The sequence below is a fragment of the Colletotrichum higginsianum genome, chromosome 3 (genome assembly GCF_001672515.1).
Source record: "Colletotrichum higginsianum IMI 349063 chromosome 3, whole genome shotgun sequence".
NCBI lineage: Eukaryota > Fungi > Ascomycota > Sordariomycetes > Glomerellales > Glomerellaceae > Colletotrichum > Colletotrichum higginsianum.
The window spans coordinates 677,215-699,430 of NC_030956.1; the positions used below are offsets into that span (position 1 = coordinate 677,215).

General features: G+C 57.1%; 7 protein-coding genes across 7 annotated transcripts; 4 read left to right on the forward strand and 3 right to left on the reverse strand.

Moving 5' to 3' along the window:
- Positions 1–259: 259 nt before the first annotated feature.
- CH63R_03753 (Fungal specific transcription factor domain-containing protein) lies at positions 260–3,664 on the reverse strand (the record flags this gene model as incomplete). The annotated part of the gene is made up of 10 exons (XM_018298728.1): positions 260–954; positions 1,034–1,223; positions 1,299–1,486; positions 1,549–1,697; positions 1,801–1,925; positions 2,007–2,578; positions 2,661–2,840; positions 2,992–3,063; positions 3,104–3,186; positions 3,345–3,664. 10 exons carry the CDS (start codon positions 3,662–3,664, stop codon positions 260–262), a joined length of 2,574 nt encoding a protein of 857 aa, XP_018159974.1.
- Positions 3,665–5,268: 1,604 nt separating this feature from the next.
- CH63R_03754 (uncharacterized protein) lies at positions 5,269–5,892 on the forward strand (the record flags this gene model as incomplete). Its single annotated transcript, XM_018298729.1, has 1 exon — positions 5,269–5,892. The coding sequence occupies one exon, from the start codon at positions 5,269–5,271 to the stop codon at positions 5,890–5,892; it is 624 nt and encodes a 207-aa protein (XP_018159975.1).
- A 1,065-nt stretch (positions 5,893–6,957) lies between these two features.
- Positions 6,958–8,937, reverse strand: CH63R_03755 (Major facilitator superfamily transporter; the record flags this gene model as incomplete). Its single annotated transcript, XM_018298730.1, has 4 exons — positions 6,958–7,734; positions 7,788–8,223; positions 8,285–8,598; positions 8,680–8,937. The coding sequence occupies 4 exons, from the start codon at positions 8,935–8,937 to the stop codon at positions 6,958–6,960; spliced, it is 1,785 nt and encodes a 594-aa protein (XP_018159976.1).
- A 2,356-nt stretch (positions 8,938–11,293) lies between these two features.
- CH63R_03756 (Alpha glucoside transporter) lies at positions 11,294–13,061 on the reverse strand (the record flags this gene model as incomplete). The annotated part of the gene is made up of 3 exons (XM_018298731.1): positions 11,294–11,708; positions 11,774–12,733; positions 12,808–13,061. The coding sequence occupies 3 exons, from the start codon at positions 13,059–13,061 to the stop codon at positions 11,294–11,296; spliced, it is 1,629 nt and encodes a 542-aa protein (XP_018159977.1).
- Positions 13,062–15,345: 2,284 nt separating this feature from the next.
- Positions 15,346–16,503, forward strand: CH63R_03757 (Base excision DNA repair protein; the record flags this gene model as incomplete). Its single annotated transcript, XM_018298732.1, has 1 exon — positions 15,346–16,503. The coding sequence occupies one exon, from the start codon at positions 15,346–15,348 to the stop codon at positions 16,501–16,503; it is 1,158 nt and encodes a 385-aa protein (XP_018159978.1).
- A 2,055-nt stretch (positions 16,504–18,558) lies between these two features.
- On the forward strand, positions 18,559–19,555 carry CH63R_03758 (AAA family ATPase; the record flags this gene model as incomplete). The annotated part of the gene is made up of 2 exons (XM_018298733.1): positions 18,559–18,809; positions 18,925–19,555. 2 exons carry the CDS (start codon positions 18,559–18,561, stop codon positions 19,553–19,555), a joined length of 882 nt encoding a protein of 293 aa, XP_018159979.1.
- Positions 19,556–20,867: 1,312 nt separating this feature from the next.
- CH63R_03759 (NmrA-like family protein) lies at positions 20,868–21,788 on the forward strand (the record flags this gene model as incomplete). The annotated part of the gene is made up of 1 exon (XM_018298734.1): positions 20,868–21,788. One exon carries the CDS (start codon positions 20,868–20,870, stop codon positions 21,786–21,788), a length of 921 nt encoding a protein of 306 aa, XP_018159980.1.
- Positions 21,789–22,216: the final 428 nt, after the last annotated feature.

The window sequence follows — 22,216 nt, forward strand, 5'->3', positions numbered from 1 at the left end:
CATCAAGTACAGATCAGCTGAAACAACTGCTTCCACCACAGGTCAGCTGCAGAGTTTTGGCTTTGTCGATTTACGTTGCTTGGCCACCCTTCTTTGCCGTCATTAAACCAACGCCGGCTCACCCTGGAAACCACATCGTACTTCAAACAGGGTCCCCTCGGCGCCGTAGACAAAACCACAACTCCAACTCACACAGCATCATGCACCTCTCCTTGAAAACCGCTCCCCCCTACCTCCTCACCCACCTCATCCCTTTCTCTCACCCGCCGAACCCCAGTAGGTGTCTCTCCAGCTCCCCAAAGTCGCCCAGGTCCTGGCCCGTAAGAGTCAGGTCCTGGCTGTGGAAGATCGAGTTCCAGTCGTAGGCGTCCTCGGGCAGTACATCCGCCATCCCCTCCGCCGCCTCAAACGCTTGGGACCCCTCCCCCTCCGCCCCCGGCTGCTGCATCCACAAGTACGAGATATCGTTCCACAGGCTCGAATCGAGGAGGCTCCTGGACCCCAGCTTGCTGGCCCGCCCCGGTGGCGTCGGGCCGCCTCTATCGGTGGACCTCTCGGTCGTCGATTCGGGAAACCCTCGCTGCCGCACCCGCGCCTCTTCAACGTCGTATCCCGGTGTCGAAGCGACCACAGTCGACGTCGTCGTCGCCACCGGCTGACCTTCCATGACGCCTGACGTGCCCGGCCGGTTCGCGCGGAACTCGCTGGGGCTGTTCTTGGGAATGTCCAGGAAGGTCGACAGGTGGTCCCGCATCCGACGCACCTCCCGCGCCCGCTGCAGAGCGAAATCGTTGCCCCGCCCCGCGAGGAAGTCGAGTATCTCCAGGGCTTCCGACAGACCGGGCCTCGGGGCCAGCCTTTGGCCCTCGTCGCACGTCGAGTCGACGATGAGCGTCAGGATCATGATGAACGCCGCCGAGAAGATGGCGTCGAGGTCGAAGAAGCCAAAAGTTGCTGCCGCCATAGACACTCCGTCAGCGGTCCACTTTCTACATCAACTGCCATGTGCCCCGTGCTTTTCTTTGCGACTCACTCAGGATGTTCCTCTTCCTCAGAGACATCAGGACCTCCAGCAACCGGCGCGCCGCCTCCGAGCACGTCCGGCCCAGTCGCCCAAGCGGCGAAGCGCGCAGGTTCAGTTCGCCGCCGCCGTCGCCGCTTTCCTCGTCGAATATGAGTTTCGACACGTGGAGCATCACCGGCCGGATCGTCAAGAGGATCGCCTTGGGAGACATTTGTTAGCAAAAAGCCCACGAGTGCCGGCCGGCCGCCGTAAGGGGCAAGGCAACGTAACCCACTTGGTAAAGCATCATGTGAAGGTACGCCGATGTCCTCAGCGACACGTCGGCTTCCAGAGACGCCAGGTCCGTCATGTGCGACGACAGCTCCCCCGGTATCTCCTTTGCGATCCAGTACAGCGACTGCACGACCTCCTGGACGTTCGGGACGAAGGTCTCCTCGGGATGCGTGCCCGGCCCGTAGATTGCTAAGGAGTCCTGGGTGTCAGCAAAGGTCAACATCGCCAAATCAGGATCGGGTCTCACATACTTGACAGGATCCTGCCAGTGACCCTTGCGATCTTGATGTTGGTCCTGATCGGCAGGGCCGGCGGAAAGCCCGGCGAGTCAGTGGGCATGTCAACCTCGATGACATCGTCCGAGATGCCCGAAGGATTGCCCGTTGCGGCAGCAAGACGCCTAAAAACAGGAACGCAAGACAGGGTCAGTATGGGAGCAGGACACACACACACACACACACACACCCGAAGACTCGTGCGTGCTACGATCGGATGGCCCTCACCTCTCCTGCATGTACACGGTCCACCATAACCGGTTCAGGTGCACCTTTTCCGACTGCAGCAGGTGATGCGTCGCCGTCTTGCGGTGATAACCATGCGTTGTTGCCAGCCGGAGCGCGGAACTGATCTGTCACGATAGATGAGCACATGGTCAACTGGACTTGGAACCACCTTCCAAGGGACGACAATACGCGGACAGGAAACTCACATAGAGATAGGCCTCCTCCTTGCGGTTCGCGTTCTGCAGGTACACCGCCGCCAGCGCGTGCATCTCGATCCCCAGCCTGCCCAGCCCGTACAGCTCGCTCAGGCTCGGTAGCTTCGCCTGGACGTAGGCGAACAGGCTTGAGCCGGGCAGGCCCCGTCCGCCCCTCTCGTCGCCGTCAAAGGTGCCCGAGAAGAGCTTGCCGATGGCGAAGACGAGGAGCATCTCGAGGTACCACGGCGTCTGCGTCTGCGTCTGCGCCTGCGCGGCGTCGCCGAGGTTCGCATAGAAGAAGGCCAGGCGGTCCGAGAACTCGCGCGTGTCCACGTGGTGCTGGGTGTACCCGATGAAGAAGGTCATGCTGTCGAAGAGCCTGCGGGCTTCTTCCTCGGAGGGGAGCGGGGGCGCGTCATCGAGGCGGGGCTTGGGGGCGGCCGGATAAGCCGTCGTCGGGTGGACTGGTTGGGTCGGTTGATGGATGGGATCTCGCCGGCCTAGTCGTGGATGCTCCAAGAGATTCTGGAGGCGTGAGCCGAAGTTATGGCTGGAGCTCAGCGAGGAGTCGGCCGGTATGACTGGTGATGCTGGTCAGGACAGCGGAACAAGGAAGCGGTTTCGCCACGTTTGGTAGGAAGAGAAGAGGTTGTTATGGCTTACCGGACCCTGGTGACGACCCAACCACGTTGCTTGCGCTGCCTCTTGAGAAGGCGGTCGCCGGCGGAGGGGATGTGAGTTGGTCAAGCGCCAACCCGAGCAGCGTCGAAGCAGCGTTGACCTGCGTGGCATTGTCCGTGGGAGTCTGCACCGTCGCCCTCGTCGGAGGCCGGTTCGGGGACTCTACCCGCGCCGTCGATATCCTGATGGTATCATTCTCTCTTGCTCCTGCTGTGACGTCTGATCAGCCAACTATTAAATGCCAGGCGCTCGAGGAGAAATAGATCACTACCAACCATTGACCGATGCGAAGCCGATGCCTTGGCTCTCATACCGAGCCAGCCGTTCTTGGAGATCCTGGATCCTACTACTACGATATCAGAACAGCCCGACGCCGGATTCGGATCTAGGGTCAACTGACGTGACGGAGTACACCCGCTTCTTACCCGGCTCGGGGAACTTGCATTCCAGGTCGCGTCTGTTGCAGTACGTGCACGGCGCGTCTCCCGAGCACTTGACCTTTTTCCGTCTACAGGTGAGACAGCTGCATGGGCGGCCGTCAGCAGCCATACGGACATCTAATATCATCACTAAGGGTGGCCTCGGAGATGGAGGCCTTGTCCGAGGAACATCGGACCATCCCCGCGAGGAAGAGAGAGAGAGAGAGGGAGGCACTCGGAGACTCACGCCGAAATGGTCTTTGCAATGTCGCGGCCGATGCCGTGTCTGCTGCTGAGCGACAGCCGTCTTGGAGACGCACTAGATTCAGGGTCCATTGCTCCCGGTACGAAGTTTAGGCTCTGTCTCTCTTTCTGGGGATGCAGTGCTGCTGATCTTGTCGCTATTCCTCTATGTTGCGTTGCCTCGGGGGTCTCGGGGGTTGTTGACTGAGATGCGGGGGGGACTGGACTGGCTGACAGGCAAGGATGCTTTGACAGGAGATAAGCCGACAGAACGCCGAACTTCGGAGCGGGGGGAACGCCGGCATGGCTTATCACTGTTATCATCCAGTTTCCATCGTTTCCAGCCGCATTAGTAACACGAAGAGTCACGGTGAAAGGTTGAACATCTCGTCAACCCCCTTGATTTAAGAAGCAGATATGAAGCTGTGGTGATAACCGGGTGCCCATTTGTCTTTCGCCGAGAAGTCGAACCGTCCAAACCCTACAGTTTCGCAGTGCGCACGGCCAACGCAATGCGCTCCATGAGGCCTCGGCTCTCGGTGAAGGGAACCTGCAACAATCCCAGCTCATGGATCTTTGCAGAGGAGAGAGTTGAGTAAACTTCTCCGCCGAAGAATCTGCCGCCGAGGAAGGGAGTCTTGTAATATATAAGATCCGAGGCTTACCTGCTTGTCGGCAGGTTCCGGAGGATGTGTCCGAACAGACTCCGGAGACTTGCCTATTAAGGAAATGATCTGAAGCTCGGTCTCGACGCCGGAATAACGGATTGGCTTTATAACCCGGTCGACTCAGATCTGACCTCTAGGTGACTGGATAAACTCTGTATGAAGGGGGAAAAGCAAAAATCGGAGATTGCAATCTAACATACATGATACAAAGGGCAAGACGAAGAAGGCCACACCAAACGCTGTGTTTGGTGCGTTGGGGAGACACCACCGTTCCACATTTGGCCCTGGCGACGTCGTCAGTTGCTGTGATGCTTGGGGATATTTTATCTGCATTCTAAAATCTTCAAGAAAATAATGGAAACTGGCTAGTAGTTTTCCCAAAAGGCTAATGAGTTGCAATCCGAATCCGGCTTTTGATCCCACCGAAATGCTGTTAACCTCTTCACCCGTGTTCAACTCCTGAATCCTAATGTCTGCCGATTCAAGCGTCTTGCTTTGGGCGTCCTACGATTAACATACTTAGTTGGCGTTCTCATAGTGTTTCGCTGATGGATTTGGTCCCTGTTCCGGAAATACACAAAGGACATGTAGTCTTGACTTTTGGACAATATCCTCGAAGGTGCTCAGAGCATGGATACAATTGCTGATGATATGATTACATGGACATGGCCGTCGAGAGGGGGTGTCACGGTAACTGATGCCATTCTTTCCGACTTCTACGCGATATCAAATAGCTGCCCGACACAGCTAAGCTGCGATACTGCGCTGCCAACACCACTTGCATACCCAACGCCATCTCCAGAAGCTCTTGTACTGGTTTTGCCCACGTTTCTTCTGTTGGAGGGGTGAACGACACCCAACCGGAACTGGAAAAAAACAACCGAAATAGTTCCTTCGCATCTGACCCGACGCGTCTGTATGCGTGACAAGTCACCCGGCATCACCAACCAAAACATGCCAGGATCCCCCACACAAGTGGCCGCCTCGTTCGACAGCGGCAAAGGGTTGGACGGCCGCGGCCGCCCCAACAACGACACAAACAGCTCGCATGTCTTTCCATTGGCTAGACCAAAATGACAGCCAAGAGAGGCAAGCCAACCTCCAAGCCTCTCCCCCAAGCTTCAGATACTCCCTCCCAACTGATAAAAATCCGATCTCCCCCGCCCAAATCGCATGCAGTGATTCTATACCAACTTCACGACGACATACTTTTCTGCCTTGATCAACCTCCATCCCGACAATCTTCGTGTCCAGTCCAAAATGGTAAAGCGTAAACCCACCAAGCCCGACCAAAAGTCCGCATCCAAGCCCGACTCAGAGACTGTCTCCAAACCCGACCCAAAGTCCGCACCCAAGCCTAATCCAAAGTCTGCCTCTAAACCAGCCCCAAAGTCCGCCTCCAAGCCCGTGAGAGAGACGAGGACATCATTCACATACCCTTCCCTCCACGAGGCCGTCTCGGAAGCCGTATCCGCCGAGATAGCCCCTCCACGGTTCGAGGAAGATGGCGGCAAAGGGACGTCCACCAACTCTTTCAGTAGCAACGTGATGGGCAAGTTCACGTGCGCCAACAGGAAGTGCTCCAACGCCCGCTGGTCCAGCAAGAAGGTGGCCATCGTCATCAGGGGGTACCCGGGTAACCGCTACGACGCCCTCGTCTACAACCAGCGCTGCCGCGGCTGCGACGGCCTCGGCACGTTCGCCCTCAACAAGGACTCGTACGTCGAACGGGTCGCGTACCGGCTCAAGAGGTGGGCGGGCATCCAGATGGAACCGCCGCCGTACACGAAGAAGACCACTCCGCCGCACAGGGACGACCTCTGCGAGGGTTGCAAGCAAGGGGTCTGCAAGCAGGGGAACGGCCGTGGGAGTTTCGAATTCTGAAAGGTCGGCTGGGAAATCTACGGATTGGATCCAATGGCGCCAGTTTTGTGAGCGGGGGGGGGGGGGGGGGGGGGGGGGTCCTATGGTCAATAACACGGGGTTTCTAAGAATACTGAAATTGTGCAACGTTTCCTACGTGGCGGTCCAACCTTGGTGTCGCTTTGAAGACCGTTGGTTCCAACACGCAGCATCTTCTTCTCGCTACCCCCCGCGCGACTTGGCATGCGAGAGGCCTGCAGCCGGTGAAAGCGGCCAGGTCTGAGGTCGTTGTCATTGGCTTCGCATGCGCTCTCGAGCATGAGATACGCTGGGGGCCAACCGCCGTGACAACCAACCGGACAGCAACCTGATGCCGCCCCATGCGAAGCCCCATACACATGTAACCTCAGTGCAGATGGATATCGGCTCAAGTGCCCTGTCTTTTGTTGGAAGCCGGTCCAGAAACGGGCTGTTCAGCCGAGAATTGCCATCCCCGGGCTATCTTTGCATCATCGACGAAGAGGGCCGTAAGGTACTGAAGGGGCTGTGGTAGTATCGAAGAGTCGATTACGCCAAATGGCCAGTAGCACAAGGGCATCAATGGCCTCATTTTCTGTTACTCAACACTCAACATGTGATGAAAGCGCAAACCCCACTGGATTGGACATTCTCGTCTTTAATAAGGGGGGGGTCTGTGGTCCAAAACAACCACCTCCTGTTTCGTTCCACAGACTCGAGCACACACTGAGAGGATACGCAAGCGAATGTTTGATGCCGATGTCTGAAATAATCATTGGAAATTGGAAACCTTCAACCAAACCTTCCCCGTCCAACATGACTTTGTGTGTGTGTGTGTGTGTGTGTCTATAATACCGTCAACTCCATGCTGAGTGCCCAAGTGTCAGTCCCGCCCCTCTCGTCCAACCCCTCCGATCCTCCTTCACACTCCATCAATCTCAAAAGGATATGCATCTCTCCATCTTTCTTGAATCCCAAGTGTCTAGTAAACATGCAAACCAGTCTGCTTGTTGCGTCCGATGTACGTCGGGATGTGAGTCGTGACCTGCAACCAACCATCGACAGTACTTAGGAGCTGTCGTCAGGCGAAGACGGGATGGGCTGGCTGCGGTCCTCGCGGTTCAGGTTCAGGTTCAGGTTCTTTCGGCTGTCAAACAGCCGCGAGACGCGGTTTTGCTGCAGCTGGTGCTCCGTCTCGTGCACCTTGTTCAGGTCGTAGTGGCGGATCATGAAGCTTGCGAAGAAGGCCAGCACGGCCAGCGCGACGTAGACGCCGTGGACGCCCTTGAAGCCAAAGGCGTACGACTCGAGCACGGCGTCCTTGAAGGTGCCGTCGGGCAGCGTCTTGATGACGGCGAGGTACTCCTCGGCGCGCTGGGCAATGTCCTCGGCGATGCCCTTGCGCCCGAGCTTGAGGCCCATGACGTTCTGGAACGTCGTCGAGCCGACGTTGACGCCGATGGCGCAGCCCAGCATGCGCAGGAACAGGTACATGGCGGCCGCGTGGCCCGAGTTCTGCGGCGCGACGATGGCGCCCGTCACGAACGTCTGCGCGTTGAGGACGAAACCGTGCCCGATGCCGCCGATGGCGAGCGTCACAATGTGCACGGGCAGCGACGTGTCGACGTCCCAGAAGATGAGCAGGCCCGAGGCCAGCGACATGAGGGCCCAGCCGATCCAGATGGACCAGCGGTACGCGTTGAACCGGGACACGAGGATGCCCGAGATGATGGAGCCGGGCAGCAGGAGAAGGGTGACGGGAAGCATCGCCACGCCGGCCATGGTCGGGCTGTACTGCATGACGGAGAGGAAGTAGAAGGGGATGTAGTAGAGTTGGCCGTAGAGCTAGTTTTCATGTTAGAACTTGCTTCAACCTGCCAGTGATCGAGTCAACTTACAATGAATCCCTGCAAGAGGCCGAGCACGTAGACGGTGATGGCGCTCATGTCAGTGAAGAGGATCTTCTTCAGGAAAGGGAACCTCGCGAAGCGGTGCTCGTAGAGGAGAGTGACAGCGAGGCCGGCGGCGCCGATGAAGACGGGCACCAGGGTCTGCGAGCTGCGCCAGGGGAAGTCATTTCCGCCCCAGGAGATGCCGACGAGGAAAGTCACCATGGAACCGATGAACAGGAAGCCCCCGAGCCAGTCGACGCGCTTGAGCTTCTCGGTGAAGGTGGCCGTGGGAGGCTTCAGAGTCAAGAGGATGGGGATGGAGACGAGCGAGTAGCCGCAGATGGGGAAATTGAGGTAGAAGATCCATCTCCAGGTGGTGTGCTCAGCAATGGCACCTCCGATGATGGGGCCGACTAGGGATCCGATGGCCCAGGCCATTTGGCTGTGTTATTTGGGTCAGATTCTCTCCGTTATTCGCATGAAGACCAAGACACAACACTTACATGATGCCATAGAGCTTGGGTCGGTGGCGGAGAGGGACGATGTCCGTAAAAACGACCAGGCTGAGCACATACATGCCGCCGGCACCGATGCCCTGAACGACACGACCGCCAAGGAGCAGCGCGATGCCGCCTGCGAGACAGCACAGGATGGTGCCGGCAGTGAAGAAGATCAAGCTGCCGATCAGGATGATGGGCCGGCCAAAGATGTCACTGAGCGACGCCAGGAACGGCATGGCAACGGCGCATGAGATCAAATACGCCGTGCCGACCCAGAAAGCCTGTGTAGAGGTTCCGCCAATGTCTTGGATGATGGACTAAAAAGAGCCGCGGCAGTCAGTTGACAGTTCTCACTCATGCTCGCAACGACGCCATCAAGACCAACTCTTCAAACTTACAGGCAAAGACGTAACAATCACGTTGGCGTCCAGGGCGATGACAAAGGACATGATGGACAGCGTCGCGATGATGACCATCTGGTGCCTCGAGGCCTTCCACTCGGGGATGTTGACGGACTCATCCGCCAACATGGGGTCCGAAGCCCCTTGCTGGTCGATCTCCTTGGGCTCCTTGATGGCGGTGTACGATGCGGGGTCGTAGGCCGTCGACGAGTACGTCGACGTCGAGACGACGCGCTCATGGTCTCCGTAAGCCATCCTGATCGCTTGCTGCTTTCAAGACGGGTGACTGACTGTACTTGCAAAAAGAAAACGACGATTTGAAAGTGCTGGCAAGATGAGAACCAGGGGAGAAGGGAAAGGGGGGAAGGGAAGAAGAAGCGGACAGACTACAGGTTCTCAGTCCTTCTTTAGTATGTATCCATCATCCGTGTATCCCCTCCTCCTCGCAGACAGTCACCACAGCAAAGAGCACATACCCTGTCGGTGCTTCCTTTCGAAATCAGATCTGATGTGGCGATCACGTCCAAGGCCCGGTTTGCCGTGCGCTGGCATATGCAAGGACAAGTCTAACATTTTCGAGAGGTACATGACAGGCTTACTGTTTACATGGAGGCATCCGCCGCAGGCTGCATATCTCTTGAGCCTCACGAGGTATCAAAAGTTCGGGCCAAAAGAGGAAAGGCGAATCTTCGGAGGGGGCGAGCTGTAGGAGCGAGAAACACACACACACACACACACCCACATACACACGCTGTCTTCGGGTTCCCACCCTGCTTGCAGTGCGGTTCGGCGTGTGCTGCGTTGTCCTCGACGCTGGTTTCTCGCTTGTTTCATTGGCCGTCCGCCGCGTTGATCAGTGCAAAACGACGCCCACTGACGCCGCCACATGAGGAGCCCAGGGCTGAAACTCGTTTGGAGGTTGTGGAAGCTGGTCTGGGTGTGTAGACCGGTGCCGCCAGGTGTTGGGAGTAGGCTGCTTTTGCATCCTGGAGTCAGGGCTTTGGACTCTTACCACTGCCCCTTTTCTCTCTCCTCCTCCTTTCTCTCTTGTCGTGGGCATCATAAAAGGGCATCTCCAAAGGTTGGCTCGGATCCTGCTGACAACATATCAAATAGCACAGTTGGAACTGTGTCCGCGCCAGTCTGGGGGCTCGACAGTACACTTGTGGCTATCCTTTAGAGTGCTCATGACCTGACGCGACACAATGCTGTTGCCATGAGGCTCATCGAGTCGTCTCTTGACATGGCCGGGCCAACACAGCCGTTGTTTATTGAGTCTGAACAGGTGGCTTGGCTGGAAACCGCCCTCTTGGTTCTCGGATGCGCGAGAATGTGACGCTGAATCGAGTTAGACCCGGTAAGACATATCGTACCCGTACCCGACAGGCGGAACCCGTGCGAGCCTCATTGGCGCATCCCAGTTCAAGGTATGCAAGTAGCGGCCGTTCCTCTGCGTTTGGAGATGGGAATGTGTGTCCTTGTCGGTAAGTCGGGCAAGTCGGGCTTGACCGGATTGCACTTCCTGCTGCCCTCCAACATCAGACGATCGGACCGGGAGCTCGAACAGACATTCTTGGAACATCCTAATCGCATAGGTTTCCCGGTACGACATAATCCTGGTGGCATGCTCCCGCTTGGGCCCCATGGATGACTGACGCGTGCGGCAGGCTGTTGTCGTGATCTTGTTGGGTATCAAGTGATAAGCCCTATCAAAAAGAGATGGACAGGAAGCAGAAGCCTGCCGCGAACTCTACGCCAATGACGTCTGACTCCCGAGGTTGATTGACATGGATAAGCGGCCGTTTGTCGACTTGTGGAGGGTATAAGCCGACGGAGCGGGCTGGCGGTCCTGCACGCAGCCCAAGTGATCTTCCTCTCCCCAAATCGAGGCGAGGCAAGGCTTCCCTCAACTCTAGGTGATTCGCACACGTGTTTTGCTGAACGACGGTTGTGGCCGATCATTTCGTCTCACGTCATAGATATTCGGAAACGATACATAGCCACCGTGATTGCTTGAGCGAGGGGATTTTGCAGATAGCCGACTTTTGCCCGCCAGCAAAAGGGGGTTTGAGCGCGCGTCAAACCTGCACCGTTGTGTTCTGATAGCCGCACAAGCGTACCATGTTGGTCCCATGTTCGGTCGCGCGGACACCGGCACAGGTTGAGCGCTGTCAGAGGTTAACTTGTCTCGTAACGCCGCCGCGAGCATGCTGCGCTAGACTACGAGTTGATTGAATGCTCCCGTACTCAAATTGGAAGCACTTTCTTTTGGAGATGTCGATGGCCTCCTTGTGAACGGGGGGGAGACAAACAATCGACTACACACTTCCACCAAAGAAAAGAATGAGAACCAGCCGATGGTCCAGATTCGATTGACACAGACAACCCGTTCGAGGGCCTTTGCATACCTCTTGGTAAACTGGCTATCATCAGATGAAAACCAACGCCTGGGAGCTGTGCGTGCAGACGCAGGTTTCATGGCGGTTCAAGGTGAGTGTCAGCGAGGGCGTCCGAGGCGCAGGTTGATTGTGTGAAGGTGAACCAAAAAGACTACGAGAAGGGTACGTGCTGCCATGTCTTTCGAATAAGTCGGATAAGCAAAAAGAAACATTTACACATCCGAACGCTCTGATCCAGCCGAACGTTTCTTCTCCAAATCCGCTGACGAGTTGGTCCAGTGTCGGAACTGGCGTGCCGGTAACCTCGCCTCAAACATGCGATCGATTTCGGCCGACGTTCGTCCCTTCATCTCTGGCACGAAAAAGTAGGACACGACTAGCCCGAGGGCACAAAGTCCAGCAAACACGAAACCCGTCTTGGCTTTAAGGCTGCCCTTGTCGGGGTTGAACAGGTACGGCAGCACAAAACCGAAGACAGCATTGTTCGCACCGGCAGTGAACCAGCCGATCCCCTGCCCTTTGGAACGCAGATGCAGCGCAGACGTCTCGGCGCTCACGACATGCGACGCGGGCCAGACTCCCAGCCCAGCCACGATAACGACCGCTATCAGTGATATCGCCGTGTACCTGTGAGGTCGTGTTAGGGTGTGTTGGAGAGCGCTACGAAGTAGCATGGACTACGAGCGACTTACCATACGGTCACAGGGCCCGAGAAGCATCCCGCGATACCCATGGCGGTCCATACCAATGTCAGGAGTGACAGCGTGGCCATGATAAGCCGCCTGCGCCCTACCTTTGAGAGAACCCAGATGCTGGCAATGTTGGCGATGAGTCCACAGACAAGACCGAGAATTAGCACGATGACACTCAAGTTGGCCTTCATGCCGACCATCTGCACAAAATAGCTGGATTTGGCAAGCAACGTCAGACCAAACATGTTGGGCAGCGAATTGGCGAACATGATGGTCAGCGTCCGCCGGAGATTGACGCCTCGGAACGAGTCGATGTAGTTGGCATCCGTCTGCCGCCTCTCGTGCTCAATGTTCCGCCGGATCGCCTCCAGCGTATCTTCCGGGTCTGCGCCTGGCACGTCCAGCTTGGCCTGGGCCTTGCGGGCCTTGTCGTCCTGGTTCCGGCGGAGGAGGTGTGTCGGGCTCTCGGGGATGAGGAAAGCCATGAGCAGGGGGAGAGCGGAGAAGGGCCACTGCGACGCAAAGCAAATGGTGTATCCGTTTTCCATGTTCATGCATGCAAAGATGACGGCGGCGCCTGTGAGCTGTCCGAGCAAGGTGAAGATGGGGAAGAAGGCGAGCAGTGGCCCACGGAGGTTGGGCGGCAGGATCTCCGACATGTACGTCTGCGAGGTGGTCATGACCATGCCGATGGCGCCGCCCTGGAAACCTTTGCCCGCAAGGAAGACTCCGCGTCGCGTATGGATATCCGGTGACAGGTTTGACACGAAGCAGACCGCGACACCGATGGCCGACAGGAATGACCCGACAGCGAGCGACGCCCGGCGGCCATATCTGTCCTGGAAGACGCCCCCGATCAGAGAGCCGACCATGGAGCAGCCGGGGCTGACAAAGTTCCAGAGACCGAGCCAGAGCGATGGCAGGATCCATTTGTTGTTGAGGCGCTGACCAAAGTCTTGCCTTTGAACGGATAGGTTAGCCCAAAGCGTCGGCGCCAAGAGTGACGAAAAGCCGTAGGAGGCAGGGGAACATACTGAAAGCTGGGCATGGCTGACGTGGTGCCGACGATGACATAGTCGTAGCCGTACATCAGGATGGCCGAGGTCATTCCGATACAATAGAGTACGACACGGCGCCACTTCTTGATGGACTGCCAGAGGGTGAGGTGGCCATAATGGTTTGTTTCCAGGTCCGAGTTGTTGGTGCTGGCTCTGCTGGTCACAGGTTGCAGATGGCCGCCGACCTTCACATTCACAGACTTGTCTTCCATGTTGGCGAGGTCGCTCATGGCATTTCCTTTTCTTCGGCGGCGACGGCTAGATCTTTCGGAAGCGGTATCGACGTCTGCGGCGGTCCGGGCGGCTCTTCAGGTACACGATGGCGCGTCTTTGCTGTCGAAGCCAATCGACAATGAATGGCTTTGAAGAAGAAGAAGCCCTCATCCAGGAGGTGAGGGAGCGGCAGCATTTTGAGCCGGGAGCGTGGCATGCGGATTGCGCCTACGAATCGAGACTAACAGCAGCTGGGCTTGGAACCTAAGCCGCTTCCAGAGCTTGGCGACTCTCCAAGATGGGATCCGCATCTCCAAGACATTCGGGGGGTTGCATTGCACTACCGCCAAGGGCAAGTATTTGCAACTGTGAGATTCAGTGGCACCCTATCAACAAGGCTTTTGTCCAATAGTTGGAGGCGGGCGAAGACGGCATGCTTGTTACCGCCGCTGTGTTGCGCAGGAGAGGGGTCGAAATGGATTTGGAAGGCCTGTCATTCACCTGCGACATGCAGAGCACATCAGCAATGAAGATAGGAGACAGGAGACAGAGGCGAAGCGACAAGTTTTCCGAAGCTTGGAGAGCATTTGCGCTGAAGTGCAGCTCATCGAGTTCGAAGGCGACTTGCCCTGTTCCAACGCGGCGATGGGCTTCCGTTTGACGCTGTCAGCGGCTTCCCGAGTCCAAACAGAAGCTTTGTGCCAAGGCGACGGGCTCACCTAGACTCGCCCAGTGGCTGACAGGCGTTTGTGTCTACCGCCCAAGGTTCCTGGCGACGTGTCAAGACGCAAAGACGACTGGACTGTTGTGAATCGCTAATCGCGCATCCAGTTTGATCGCGTTTTGGTGAAAGAGTCACTCAAGGTGATGATGCGGTATGCAACTGCATGCAGGTGAACCAAGCCACCATCCGCCGCCCGTCCATGCAACGGTGACGAAGAGGATCGTCTTGGAGAATCTTCTCTTCTCGTTCGGCGACGCAGACAAACAGAGAGAGCACGAACTCAGGGACTCAGGGTCGTCAACAGCCAGCGTGGGGTATGCTTGGTCCAGAGCACAGGTGGGTTGACTATGGATGTAAAAATATCCCGATTAGGACGGATTGGAGGGTTTGCAATCCCTGCTGCACACCTTTTGGTCGAGATACGTCCGTACGGTGTGGAGGTAGCATCCACTCCAACGGACGAAATGCACGTGGCCAGGGGTGAGAGATGCAGGATGAGGGGGGCACTATCACGGCGCGGAAGACGGCGAGGGACCCCGGGCCCACTGTCAGCGGCGAAGGTAAAAGAGAACGAGACGGGAGTTCATTTGACGATTAAGAACGGTATGGATGGGTCTCGGGACCGGCACTGCGTCTTTGTGTGTGGGAGGAAAAGTGTCGAGGGTGGATGATCAGTCACCTTCCGAGGCGCTCGAGCGGCCTGCGGAGGGAGGGGCTGCTGCGAGTTGGAGCTGAGCTGCAAAACAAGTTTGTGAAAAACAACGACCGAAGCGAAGAGAAAGAAGCAACCAATGCCAAGGCGCACGGGGCCGTTTCGTGGGCGGCCAAGTGAAGAGGAAAAAGCAACGTGTTTCATTAGCGAATAGATTGGAGGGGCGGAGTAAAGGTGAAGTGGCGACAGTTTGGTGAGACAGACGCTGCTGTCGTTTATCGCCTGTCCTCCATAGTTTGTTCTTTCGTCGAAGAATCCAGTGTCTTTACGTTTTATATACCCATATGGGTGCCGGCGATGGAGGGCGGGTGGTGGTGGTGGTGCTCGAGTCGGATGGGAGGCAGATTAGGCGGAGGGGAGGAGAAGTTGAGAACTGAGGCTGTAGACGGACATCGAAATGTGGCGCGTGTGTGCGGCCGGATCATCTCGTTATTCCCTCCGTACCTTCCTCCGCATGTTGAACATCCCCATTGAATATTGAATGGAGGGCTCCTTCCTCCATCTCCTCTTCCTTTTCCTGCCGCCCTTTTCCAACCCAGGTTGTTTCCTTCCTCCATCTTCTTCTCCCTCCCAAAGTCCCGTGACCTAGCATGGCCTGTGCGCTTCAAGCGAGGAATGCACAGGCCAGCTGCTCCCTCTAACCCGAATCGACTAGCGTCATGGAGGATTGGTTCCGACTCGTTGACATCACCACTGAGGCCGACGAAGTACCTTTTCTGTGCATCGTCATCGCTGTGTGGTCCAGCCTCTGAACCCCGGGTCACATGTCGCTGTTGACAACCGCCGGTCTTGCTTCACCTACACCGTCTGTCCTCCGAAACAAGACTCTTCCCTTTTGATTGAGTGAGTGAGTCACTAGGCACTCATGGCGAGAGCTACACGTTCAAGTGCCCGGCTGGCCGCCGCTGCTAGCACAACAGAACCACCAAACAGCCTCATCTCTGCCGCCAAACCAGCAAGAGGCATCACCAAGACGGCGAAGCACGACGTATCAGAAAAGGAAGATGCCTCACGGCCGGAAAAGAGGAAGCGGGCCGCAGCCAAGGCCTCAAGACCAACGCCGTCCAAGAAGATCAAGACAGAGGAAGACGGCGGCGATGCGCCATCGCCGGGCTTCCACGATGTGCCCCCGTTGACGCCGCTCAAAAAGGAGAACATCAAGTCCGAGAGCCCGGACTCCAAGTCCAAAGTCGCCAAGTCGCCCGCCGACCTAAAGTCTAAGAAACTCAAGGCCTACTCGCAGTACGCCGACAAGTCTCCGTTCCCCGACTTCCCTCACCCGACACCGGATGAGTGTCGCCTAGCCCACCGCATCCTGGCCGGCCTCCACGGCAAACGGGAGCGTCCCGCCGAGGTCAAGGCCTCCTCCACCCGCGCCGGCTGCGGCGACTCGCCGTCGGTCCTGGACGCCCTCGTCCGGACCATCCTGAGCCAGAACACGAGCGACACCAACTCCACCCGCGCCAAGCGCAGCATGGACGCCGTCTATGGAGGCAGCGACGAGTGGGAGCGCATCGTCGACGGCGGCGTATCCAAGCTGCAGGAGGCCATCAAGTGCGGCGGCTTGAGCCAGGTCAAGAGCAAGGTCATCATTGGCATTCTGAACCAGGTCAGGGAGAAGTACGGCTCCTACTCGCTCGACCATCTCTTCAACGCCTCCAACGAGGACGCCATGCAGGAGCTTATCAGTTTTCAGGGTGTCGGGCCCAAGACTGCCAGTTGCGTCCTTCTCTTCTGTCTGCAGAGGGAGTCTTTCGCAGTCGACACCCATGTGTGGAGAATCACCGGCCTCATGGGCTGGCGTCCCAGGAGCGCCTCGAGGGATGAGACGCACGCCCACTTGGACGTCAGGATCCCTGACGAGGACAAGTACGGCCTTCACATCTTGCTCGTCAAGCACGGCAAGGTGTGCGCCGAATGCAAGGCCGGCGGCAAGAGCGTCGGCAAGTGCGAGTTGAGAAAGGCGTTCCGGCAGGAGAAGATCAAGAGCGAGGAAGGGAAGCCATCCAAACTAGATGAATAGCGGTGTCGGCGAATTTGATTTGAACGTTCATTGCATTTTGGCTACCTTGATCTATCGCTTCCCGTTCGACCTCAAACCCACCCGGAGTTGGCCAGATGAGCTAACTCGGATGTCGATAATCCGTAAGCCATATCGAGTCAGTAATAAATTTCCCATGAAGCGGCGCGGGCTCCAGAATGAGCACGCTCAAATGGGTAATCTATTGTCGAATATCAAGCACGTCCGTCAGCAGATTCGGAACACTTGCAAAGGAAAAAATGCCCCCCATATGGTCTGCTCGAGAAAGGCTCAACAGGGCCTTTGTTCTTTCGACTCTGTCAAGCTCATTACTCACACCTCGCCAAGTTGACATGAGTCTGTCTAGGGACGCCTTCAAAGACCAGTTCCATCATTCCAGCCCCGCCGCCAACATGGAGAAGCGCGTCATCACTCGGGCATATTACGCTTATTTTTTTCTTGGCGTCCAATTGCCGAGAGGCCTTATTGTGATTCCCATCCTCGTCGTGCTAGCTGATGAAGCTAAGTCAAGCCACAACGGCTCTCTGTCACCGCGTGCGGTCGTTCCTGTAGGCCTCAAGGCTTTGTTTTAAGCCAGGACGGACAGTCACATTCGCGCTAAGCTGGACGGACCTCAAGATACTTAGCTGGTATCCGTCTTGGATGGCCGTGCTGCCGCGTTGCTGGAGTCGCGCTCGAGGCATGTGTCTGTTCCCGCGTCATGGACGGGACCCCCCCGTCGTACATCTCGGGACTCTTGTTTGCCAGCCATGTGTTCTTGGGGAGATGCATATTGGTCATTCTCGCGCTAGCTTCTCTGCCTCACGTCGGATGTTTGTCTTTATTTTGATTACCGGTGATTGCAAATTGTAGATCAGCACGGCGGGGATGAGATGTCTTCGATATTCGAGTCTGGGGGATTTTTATTTTTGTGTAACAACGAGGCTCAACGGCCTGACTTATTACATGATTAAGACGACACGTGGAATTAGATACATGGGATTGCATTCCGCCGCCGGCAGGATGGCCAAGAGCCTTCAGTCCGAGACAGCATTCTGGATTCGCCAGACGAAGCCTTCGAACTGACGTCAATCAACGTGTTGAAGGTGTTGGCAACAAGCTTACTTACCTAGTAAGTTCCGACGACGTATCCCAGGTTTGCGTCCAAGCTCTGGTATCCAACTCCTGGGCATCCAAGAACAAACAGAGAGTGGTTGCGCGGGAACGGCCACACAGAGACCAAGCTTAAATCTGAATCGCCCACAGACGTCTGCATCCTCGTTTCCAGACGCACGACCAGGCAAACCCAACAAGCCCCGAGTTGCCCCAAGCCTCGGGACCGCCTGCTGCTAGCGGGAGGCTTCGGCGGGCTTGAGACGGCGCCGTTGACACCGATGCGCCACGCTACTGCAGGTCCTTGGCGGACAGTCAACAACCACGGCCAGGAACGAGGATGGTTCAACTCGTATCTTCTCTGAGGCTCACCAAGAAGCTTATTGTTCTCGGACCAGACTAGCAAACAGACCTCCGACTGCCACCCCGACTGGGAGCCAGGCCAACCTCGCTGCTTGATGCGGCCTTCCGTCCCCGGCTTCAGACGCAAACACCGCTCTTTTCAACAAAGTCGAGGGCTCAGATGTTCTCCGGAAGGCTTGTTTGCTCTAGCACTTTATCTGATCAGGTCCTCATAGGCTTATGGGTGCCCAGTGACGGTCCAGTGACGGCAAGGTGCATGGCACTATACACTAAGACGTCGGGGTTTGAGAGCTGTTTGCTTTTCCTGATGGTTGCCGAGGCGCTACCGAGTCCGTCTCCGCCCTTGCATCATGTCTTCCGCCGTCCTCGCGGTATTGCAACCAGCGTGCCCAGGGAGAGATATAAGGACGTCCTGCTGTCCCGTCTGACCGAGAAGAAATTGGAAGAACTCCAAGACACGCAGAGCAGAACTCCTTCATCCTTCACTCTCTAATAGTAGTTCCAAAGGCCCTCAGTCGTTGCCTACCACGGACACCACATTCGCTGCAAGAGGATAAACACACTCGTTCATTTCTCATCAAGATGAAGTACTCCCTCGCTGCGCTCTTCGCCGCTGTGGCATCGGCCGCCGTCATCGACACCGACAACATCGCCGAGGCTCCCGAAGCCCCGGCAGCTCCCGAACTGCCCGCCCTGAGAGCTCGCGCGACGGGATGCAACGCCGACAACTGCCTCCGTGCCGTCAGGGCCACTCGCTACGGCACCGCGACGATGGAGCTCCGCTTGGCTGAGTGCAGCTCGTTCCTCGCCGTCACAGAGACCCCGAGTGCCACGTAGGTTGCCTCACTTGCACTTTCACTCTCACTCTCACTCTCACTCTCACTCTCACTTTCACTTTCACTCCTGAACCCAGAACCTTGGCCATCTCGACTAACACACCGGCACCAGCACCGTCTTCGTCACCGAGTCTAGCATCGAGACCCTCACGGCCAACGTCACCAGGACCCTTTACCAGCGTCAGGCCGCGGCCGAGGAGACTGCCGCCGTCCTCTCCACCCAGACAGTTCCTGTATACGCCTCGGCCTGCTCGGACGCCGCCCGCTACAGCTCGGCCTGCTCTTGCTTCGGCGCCACCGCCGTCACGACGACGGCCCCGGCGGCGACAGTCACCTCGACCGTGACGGTCGTCTCGACCACCATCGTCGCGCCCTTCGTCAACGTCACGCGGCCCGCGCTGTCCTGCAGCACGGTGTGGAACTGCGGCGACGCCACCATCCCCGTGTGCTCGACCGAGTCCGGCTGCGTGTGCTTCCGCACCGCCGAGGGCCGCGACGTCTGCGCCATGCCCAACGAGTGCGAGTCCGGCTGCGACTCGACGAGCGACTGCGGCAACGGCGAGGTCTGCATCAAGCAGAGCTGCTGCGCGGGCGGCACGTGCATGAAGGTCGACGTCTGCCTGAACGAGATCCTGCCCAAGATGATGTTCAAGAGGCGCAGCGCGGCCTGGGTGAAGAAGCAGGCCCGGGCCAGCTTGAACCACCTCAGTCTGGTTCCTCACGATGTTGAGGAGGAGAGTTAGGCGAACTTGTCTATGTGAGATACATGAGTGATGATGGGGTTTGGGCACTTGGAGTGGCGGTATTCCTTGTACATACACCAGAGACAGAGATACTGTCGGTAGACTTTAATTCCAAACCTCGTCCGGCCGCGCTGCCTGGTCGAAGGGGTTTGTGTTTCATCTTTTGAAGCATTCAGAGACGACAGCACTCAATATTAATGGCCGCTTCTGACCCCCTTGAGAACTGAGACTGCGAGGAGAGAAACAAAAGCTTTGCTAGGAGGGTGCTGCGTGCAAGTCGCGACAAGCTTCGGGCCATCTCCGATTGGAGGGGCCGCCATGCCATTCCTTTACTCTCCGCAAGCAAAAAGCAACCTTGTGGCGCAGAGAGAGGGAGGCATGTCTTGGCCCGGCTGGCTGCTTCACAATCAGACTCCCTCGGTGATTAAGGACGCTCGGCAACTTGCCGGCGGCGGCTCCCAGGGGCGCGGGTAGCGTTTGCTTATTTGCGTCGGCCGAATATGGGGCGGCTGCAGGACGCATACCACCAATCTGTGACAAGCCTTCATCTCGGTCTTGTCATTGATTGTTGGGGAGACCTTGCGCAAGAAAATGCGCTAAAGCTGGGATTTAAGCCATCAAGAAAGGGCTCACAACGTCGATGAAACTGGCTCGATCTCAGCCTCACATAGTATAATATAAACTATGTTAGCTTGCCGACTGCTACTCTGTGAACAAGAGTCTGACAATTGCAAAGCGTTTTGTAGCAGGGAGAATTACAGCATAGATTAACCCGAAACTCATCCAGTGCATGTATTATGTCTCCCTCAGGGCCATCATCAGTATCGTCCGCAATTACCGGTCGGTCCCGTCTGACAAAGTTGAAGAATCGGTAACCCTAACAGACGTGGAATAGACGGCTTCAACAGCTGGCTCTCATACTTTTGTCACATTTATGGCGCAGGATGACGTTTCTATGGAGCACCACCAGCATATCAGCTTCCCGTATGGGCTAGATATCGCTTGGCTTCAGATATTATCCGTCCAACACCCCGAACGGAGAGCGCCATCAGAGAACGTCGGTACAGGGGAGGGACCATATTTTACCCTCCAACAGACTTCGTGTTGTCCGTCGATTGGTTCTGTTGGAAGGCTTTTGGCCCAACCCCGCCGTGTAATCTCTAGGTTGTTGAAGAAGCCAACAAGTCTTGTGCGGATCAGACCATCCAACATCACCACCTCTCAGAAAGCCAGCAAACTGTTTCCACGGGAATCTCGCCACATCTCGCCACATCTCGCCACGTTTTCACAGCCCTTTCATCCACCTCAAGTCATGCTGGTCCTCGTCGCCGGCGCCACCGGCAACATCGGCCAGAAGCTGATCGACAGCCTCCACGCCAGAGGCCACCACGTCCGCGGCCTCGGGCGCAACCCCTCCAAGCTCACGGATGAGCGCCGCGCCAAACTCCAGGACTTCATCGTCAGCAAGAACCACTACGACATCGAGGCCCTCGAACGCGCCTGCGAGGGCGCCGACGCCGTCATCTCGGCGTACGGCGTCTTCCCCGCCGAGCTCCAGATCGACGGCCAGCTCCTCCTCCTCCGCGCCGCCGAGCGCGCCAACGTCCGCCGCTTCGTCCTGTCGACCTGGAACGCCGACTGGAGCCGGGACCCGCTGGGCATGCACGAGAGCTACGACCCGCTCATCGCCCTCCGCCGCCTCGCCGAGCTCAGCTCCCCGATCAAGCCGCACTACGTCTTCACCGGCGTCCTGGCCGAGGTCTTCTGGGTGTTCCCGGGCCACCCTTACGGCGCGGTCGAGATGAACGGCTACTGGGATGGGAAGCAGAAGACCATGAGCTTCTGGGGCGACGGCGACAAGCCGATGCCGTGGACCACCGAGGGGGACGCGGCCGAGTTCACGGCCGCCATCGTCTCGCGGGACGACGCCGAGGAGGGCGGGTGCTGGAACACGATCTCCGGCATCCACTCGGTCAAGGAACTCGCGGCGGCGTACGAGAGGGTCAAGAACAAGAAGGTCGCGCTTCACAGCCGGGGAACCGACGAGGATCTGGGGAAGCTCGCGTTCGAGGCCCGCGAGCGCAGCTCTCCCAGAGACTTTTACCAGTACATGGCGTACTTTTATCAGTACTACATGAACAAGGGGACGTGGGATATGGAGAAGATCGACAACGACAAGCTCGGCGTCCAGCCGACTTCGTTGGAGGACTTTTTGCGCGACAACGACATCTAGTTGCAAGGCTTAGTCAGGGGGTGCTTTTGGTGTTCAACCTCTTACATGCTGGCCGAGGCGCTTCCCAGCCTGTTAATTGACCCTCGGATAGTTATAATGGAAAAAAAAGAGAAACCCCTCCATTCCTAACAGCCACAAGAAAGCCCCGAGACCAGCATCCATAGCCTCCATTCACTGCTTGATGCTGGACGTTTGCTTGTTTTCCCCTAAGCATTGCGAGCCACTTACAAATGAGATTCAACACTCTGGGTCCTAGAAACCTGCAACTTCACACTCTAAAGGTTGCAGGTTTCCCAGGATCGGAGCAATGGCGGCTCTGCGCCAAGAACCGCATTCAGATCCCTTGGTTTTCCTGGAGCGATGTAGGATGACTCACCGGATCTGTTTAACAATCATGCGGGGGAGACGCAGGATGACTGATATAACAA